Source organism: Amphiprion ocellaris, chromosome 23 (assembly GCF_022539595.1).
Source record: "Amphiprion ocellaris isolate individual 3 ecotype Okinawa chromosome 23, ASM2253959v1, whole genome shotgun sequence".
Taxonomy (NCBI): Eukaryota; Metazoa; Chordata; class Actinopteri; family Pomacentridae; genus Amphiprion; species Amphiprion ocellaris.
This window is the reverse complement of record NC_072788.1, coordinates 24,053,124-24,060,096: the sequence shown is the minus strand read 5'-3', so window position 1 is coordinate 24,060,096 and position 6,973 is coordinate 24,053,124. Positions and strand designations below refer to the sequence as shown.

Here is a 6,973-nt window from a genome sequence, read left to right as displayed (position 1 = left end):
GAAAAACAGCTTGTGGAGGAAATATAGAACTAAAAAAGGCTGCAAATGAGAAAAAGTTATACATTTATAGGTGACAGTAGGGACAGCATTTTATTCATGAAGACTCCACAGACTGTGCTTTAAAGACGCTTTCTTTATTTGAGCTTAAAAACACAATCACAATACATGCAGAGCAGCTCAACTTGAAAAGCAACTTCATCTTCAACCAATAATACAAACATGAAGAAATTAAAAGGTGAATGTGATGCTAATGTTTCACTATATCTGTTTCCAAAGTGTAATAATTTAACTCCCTATAACTGAACATTACTGGTGGCCTCAACTTTACTTTGAGCCTTACAGTGGGTGCATTAATTGTACTGGGCACCATTTCTGCTGAACAAACAGTGGAATTAAGTTGCCATTTTTGTTCATTAGGTTTAAATAATAAATAAATTCATTTTACTTTTACTATGCCATTAAATCAATGCTGGTTATTTTCTGCGTCACCTCACTTTATTTGCAGCTAAATATTACGTCTCTGGTAAGGAAAATCTGTCGTTCTGTTTTTTGGGTGTTTCACAGTGTAGAAAGCTGTTGCTGACGTTGGAACAGCAGCTTTTCCTGTATTATTTTGTGCCAGTGACTCAGGTTGTCCAGCATTGGTGGTTCAGTGGTAGAATTCTCGCTTGCCATGCAGGAGGCCTGGGTTCGATTCCCAGCCAATGCACTCACACTTTTCTAAAATTCCCCTGCTGCAGGATCGCTAAAGGTTTAATCTCTCTAAATCTAGAAGGGTGTGCATTTACAGAACAGCCAATAGGAAAAATGACCTCATGCAGGAAAGACCTGCAGAAGTTTGGCAGTACTGGTTAGATATTCTGAAGTATAAAATCTGAATCAAGAGGCGTCAAGTTCCCTCTCAGACCAGGTGAAGTACCAAAAAACACAGAAACAACCTACATGATCTAGTTATAACTTCTCGCTGTCCAAATGTCAAATGTAAAAATCTATTAAAGCATGAGGCACCAAACAAAGGCGATGAGACAAAGTTGAGTTACTGCAGCACAATAATGAGGTTGAAGTTTGAAGTAAGCGAACATTATTTATTATTGTGGCTTCGAGTATTCATTCCACTAAAATAGACGTGCATTTGCTTGAGTGGTTTGTGTTTGAGAGGCTTGAATTTTAACCTGCAGCGTCTAAATAAAACCGAAGAAGACGTACTGATGAAACTCAATCGACGCCTTTTAAAATAGGACAACTGCATCTACAACATCTGTGGTTTTTGACCTGTTCTGCTTTCAGAGTGAACTCAGCCACTGCAAGCGTAAGACAGCAGAACTTCAGCAACAACTGTTTTCCTTATTTACTCTTCAAGGTATTTTCTGTGGTAAAATACATTATACGCTGTTCTTTTTCTCACGTAGCTTTCATAAACCTCAGACTTTGCACTTCTTCGATGTCTTTGCAGGCGCAATGATGCATTTAAGTGCACAAAACGTAAGTAAAATTAAACATATACCGATTGCAGATTAAAAGTAAAACATACAACAGTGCATAGTTTGTTCTTTTCTGTTTCATTCATGATCCTTTCATCTTCGAGTGAGGTCTTTGTGTCTACCTCCAAGTTTCCCAAAGTGAAGGAGTCCCACCAGCAGAAGCAGCAGAACCACCATCACCACAGTGAAAACAGTCCTCAAGAGCAGGAGGCTGTGGAAGAAGTGGTCTGACCAGAGGCAAGTTTCTCTGTGGAGCTCTGCAAAGACACAAGAAAAAAGATCTGCAGTCACATCATTGCAATGTTTGCCTCATTGTTGTTTTTTGTCACAGTTGATAATGCCACCACCATGCTCAAAGTGGTATAATGTTGTCATATTTTTGAACTGGTCAACATGTTGATCTACTACCAAAAGTTCTGTTGCTGTTGTGCATGAATGTAGTGCTTCTGGTCGTGTGCATAGGGGAGTTGCAGGCTTTTTTGTGACCACATGCAGGTGCATATTTGAAATGTTACTGTGGACATGGAGAAGACGATGTTGAGGATTATTGCTGGTTGTGTACATTGAATTCGTCCCCAGGTGTTAGACGGGCAACATGAGTTCTTCTGTAATGTCTTAAGGTGTCTAAGGGAGATATCTGACACAGATGACCTAAACTGTGTTGTGATTGGGGCAACTTCTTTAGTTCCCTGCAAGCTTTTTCTTATTTTCCAAAATTCAGTTCAGGTTGAAGGGTTTCTGCGTGGTGGATTAGATCCAGCTTGCGTTGCAGATGGTGCTCTATGTGTTTACAAATCAGGACTTTCAGGGAGGGTTATAAATATGGCAGAAACACTGGGAGCAGTTTTATGATTTTTGCCTTTTGTAAACACAGTAAAGAACTTTTGGATTGTACTCGCCCTAGCAGTGAAAGATTTGAGTTGGTTTAAAGGGTATGTTAAAAAGCTCATCAAAAAATGTCATACATGCAAGAATGACTGTTCTTGCGTTATTACTCTGCCAAAGAACACAGCAGAGTTATGTGATGATCGGTGTACGTTCGTCTGTTTGTCTTTCTGTGCACAACATTACTCAAGAACAGACTGATGGATTTGGATGAAATTTTCAGGGAAGGTCAGAAATGACACAAGGACAAAATGATTAGATTTTGGCAGATTATAGTCTGATCCATGGATTTGTTTAGGATTTCCATATCGTTGCAAGATAGCGACACAGTGTCACTGTAACTATGACGACAAGTGAACGCTACATCAGCTGCCTGTTGACGATCACGGTTGTGATCCTTCTATAAATCCACCACTACGGACTTATCAGAAATTATCCGTCGGAAATCATACAACAACTGAGCAGCCTTGGCAGAGTGCTGCACTACCTGAGTGCTTTTCTTGTTTTTTAACAGAGTCTCCTTTAACATCAATGCGTTAAAACTTCACTATCTCTTTGCAGAAAAAGGCCACACATCTTGAGCCTCCTAAAAAAGCATGCATGACTTCATTATCGCTCTGAAAATTGTGACCGCATCAGTGGGATTTCATTTGGGAAACAGATGGAAGTCAGACGGTGCAGGTCGGGTGAGCATACTGAGTAAAGTTTCCTCTCCTTTTTTATTTGATCGCTTCAAACATTCGAGTTTTTGTGGACAGTGACATAAGGCTTTAAAGTATACAGTTACACTCCTTGTTTCCAGGTGAAGCCAAGAACTTTTACTTTATATTGTAAAGTGGCATAGTGTTGGGTAGCAAACATCCATTCATCCATCATCTATACACTGCTTAATCCTCACTAGGGTCATGGGGGGGGGGGGGGCTGGAGTCTATCCCAGCTGACTCAGGTGAAGGCAGGGGACACCCTAGACAGGTCACCAGTCTGTCACAGGGCTACATACAGAGACAAACAATCACTCTCACATTCACACCTACGGGCAATTTAGAATGATCAATTAACCTCAGCATATTTTTGGACTGTGGGAGGAAGCCGGAGTACCCGGAGAGAACCCACGCATGCACAGGGAGAACATGCAAACTCCATGCAGAAAGATCCCGGGAAAGCCGGGACGTGAACCAGGGATCTTCTAGCTACAAGGTGAAAGTGCTAACCACTACGCCACTGTGCAGCCCGGTAGCAAACATAACATCTGTTATTGCCACATATCTACGTCTCACCTTTAACAGTCAGCCAGTTTCCTGGTGATTCTCCAACTCCAGATATCCTGCACTTGTAGAGTCCTTCATGAGACTTGTAGATGTTGGGGATGGTCATGGTCCCTGTAGAGCCGGTCCCAATGAAGAGCTCGTCCTTATAGAAGACAGCCGAGAGGTTGGCCGATAACATGTTGCTTCTACAGTGCAGCATCACAGCTTCTCCCTCCATGACAGGGTGAGCAGGACTGTCCAGGACCACAGAATCAACTGAACAACATGAAGACATACCTGAAACAACAAGAGAAGTGACCAAAACTAGTTAATTAGAGGCAATGAAGATCATACTTGACAATGATTCTCCATGTTTCCGGAACTATACCGGACATATAGATGCCATTCTTCCATAATATTTTTACATTTTTAATATGCAAGTTTGAACTGTTTGCTTGTTGCATCACTTCAGAATTTTCCACAGGTGTTTGGTTGGGTTGGAATGTGGCTTTGCTCAACATTTTTAGACTGTAATAGGAAGATAATGGCTTCATTTCTTAATGCATACAGTTAACATAGCTACCATTTGTACAGTATTCTTATTGTTAAAAAAAAGTGTAATTACTGTTAGACGCCATCGAAGGTCAGTCCCAAAAATTGTTGCATAGTGTGAAAACAAAAAGAAGAAGAATATGTAAGTAAAATCTAAATACCATCTTTGGTTTCTTCTTTTAAGCTGTTTTCCGTCACAGTCAGCCAGCTCTCTGGTGATTCACCAGCTGTGGAGATGCTGCACTTGTACAGTCCTTCATCCGACTTGGAAACATCCTGGATGATCATCTTTCCGAAGCATCCGGTCCCGATGTGGAGGCCGTCTTTGTAGAAATCAACTCTTTGGTTTGCAAGAGCTGCCTTGTTTCTACACACCAGGATGACAGTTTGTCCCGCCGTCACAGGGAAAGCAGGACTCTCTAGGATCACAGAACCAGCTAAAACACATTTTTACAAAGTATGTATTAGCATTTTTGAAAGCTGCTTTATGAGCATCACAAGAGAAAAAAAAATTCAGGCCCCGGATATTGAAATATAACAAAAATCTGTACAACAAAGATAAAAAAAAAACAGACATATAAACGATATCGGACAAAAAAGTGACTCATCCAAATCCAGCACATCTTCACAAAATTGCTGCTGCTAGATGCTTGCCAACATTACAAAAATTGCAAAGCTACTTGCTAAGCTAACTAATTAGATTGGCCTCCGCATGGACCAAGAATGAGCATAATTAATTTAAGAGATACGTTTGTCAGTTGTGAGTTTACCAGAGCTAACCTGTACTTGTCCAGCTTTTATTTTGTCCATTGAGTTATCATTTATCATTTCAACTCATCACGCTGGTGTGGAGTCAATATGGGGGACATTATTTTAAGTTATTCCAGTTGAAAAATTTTGAGTATTTTATTTGTATTTTGGCCGTAAGCCTTCACCAATCACTTCTAGTTTCCATCCATCTCTCCTTGGTTTGGCAGAATTTGTATCCTCAAATAGACAAACAGGCAAACAACCCAGAAACCGACAGCTATCATCGGCGTATTGCATAATAAGACAAAAATATGATCATGTAACTTTACTATGTGATAAGTTTGGTCAAGAAAGAATAAATGTTCCGCTACAATGTGTTAACTGGATCATAAATGGCTTTGATTCTCTTAAGTATGAGCAAGATGTTTGTGTCTCCTGCTCATCATAGAGTTGCTGCTGTCATTTTTGTTGTCTGTGAGTTATAATTGAGTTCACTGCAACGTTGTGCAAACATTTAGGTTTTTGGAAAGAATTCTTCTCCCAAACCTACCAGTAACAGTGATGTTGACAGCGCTGCTTCTCTCTCCTTCTTCGCTTTCACACCAGTATTTTCCACTGTCCGTTTCGAAACCGTGGAAGATGCAGTGCATCGTTGGCTTTCCTGTGTCGTTCATACACGTTGGAAGAAAATTGTCGGTGTTTCTCACCCCTTTCCATTTAACCGAGGGATCTAACCCCACACAGCGAAAAAAGATGGACTCGTATTCAAAGAACTGCTGTTTGGAGGTAACAGTATGAAGAGAAGCTGCATCTGAGACAAAGAGACCAAAAGAAAACGAATGAACAGACACAATTAGACTGAAGAGACACAACATATCAGGAAAAATAAGCTTAAAATTGTAATATTCAATCAAAATCTATTCATTCAAACGTTCATTCATTCAACCTGACTTTGGATTTCAGATGTAGTCTGTTATCCAACACATTTAAACAAAAAGGAGTAAAAAAACTTAGTTTGTGTCTGTGCATAAATGGTTAACTATTCATCCCTTACCTCCTTTCAGAGAGTAACTCAAGTGACCAAGTGCAACTAGCAGCAACACTGGAGAGAAAAATGACAAAAAGCTGCACGTCAGATGCTTTCATAAATGAGTTTGACATGATGAAGAAGGTGTTTCTTGTTATTGGACGTTACATCAAAGTAAACCTTTGAAATCAATACCTCCAACTTTGCTGTTCTTTTAGACTGACCTGATTGTTGATGACTTTAAATGCCTGAAATATGAAAAATAAACCAAAAGTTAATGCAGATACTCACACGCTCTGAAGCAGGAGGCTCTAACTTCCATGTCGTCTCGTCGTCTGAGCATCGCGAGTCTGCAGATAAAGTGAACGTAGCTCAGAGCTTCTTCCTGTTTGGTTTACTGTGGAGGACGGTGCAGGTTTGAGCTTCACCAGAGCTGATGTCAGTGGGAGGGTCCATGAAGGTGCATAAAAGGCAAAAAAGGAATCTTCTGCAGTAGAGGAAGAAAAAATTAAGACAACTTCCTCCTTTACTTTGGAAGTCTGTTAGTTCAGCATCAGTACAGTTCTTTTGGGAATATTTTGCACATAAAGCATTTCTACTTTTTTCGTGCAATAACATTATTTTCCACATTTAGAGGAATCTGTGCAACATGTAGAGTTTCTGCATGTAGAAGATTTTACACATTAGCAACAGTACTTATATATGTATATTGTTGGTTCATTTTAGTTTTTTTTCACCCAGTTCCATCTGTTTATGCACTTAGCTGCTGTAACGCTGTAGTTTTATCTTATCTTTTATGTTCTGATCTCAAACCAACCTTCACAATGGGAGCTGGATGCTTTACTAGGTAGTCATTACTACGTCTACTACAACTACTATACTACTGCTTTGAAAGTCAACTTTTCCAGTCTGCATGCAGGACTCTGTTCGATACTTTGCCCAAAATCTATGCCCACTCAGTAACCACGCTACAAGATCAGTGTAGTTTTATGCAGTACCTGAAATACAAAGAGGTTAATCTTGTACATGTG

At 40.0% G+C, this 6,973-nt stretch overlaps 1 protein-coding gene and 1 non-coding gene across 2 annotated transcripts; one reads left to right on the top strand and one right to left on the bottom strand.

The window, feature by feature from the left end:
* Positions 1 to 113: 113 nt before the first annotated feature.
* Positions 114 to 6,285, bottom strand: LOC129348191 (low affinity immunoglobulin gamma Fc region receptor II-a-like). Its single transcript, XM_055008035.1, has 6 exons — positions 6,234 to 6,285; positions 5,970 to 6,017; positions 5,466 to 5,726; positions 4,327 to 4,602; positions 3,644 to 3,910; positions 114 to 1,738 (listed from the first exon to the last, which is right to left on the bottom strand). The coding sequence occupies exons 1-6, from the start codon at positions 6,283 to 6,285 to the stop codon at positions 1,575 to 1,577; spliced, it is 1,068 nt and encodes a 355-aa protein (XP_054864010.1). The 3' UTR covers positions 114 to 1,574.
* On the top strand, positions 639 to 709 carry trnag-gcc (transfer RNA glycine (anticodon GCC)). Its single transcript has one exon. It is a non-coding gene; the product is annotated as a tRNA-Gly (tRNA).
* Positions 6,286 to 6,973: the final 688 nt, after the last annotated feature.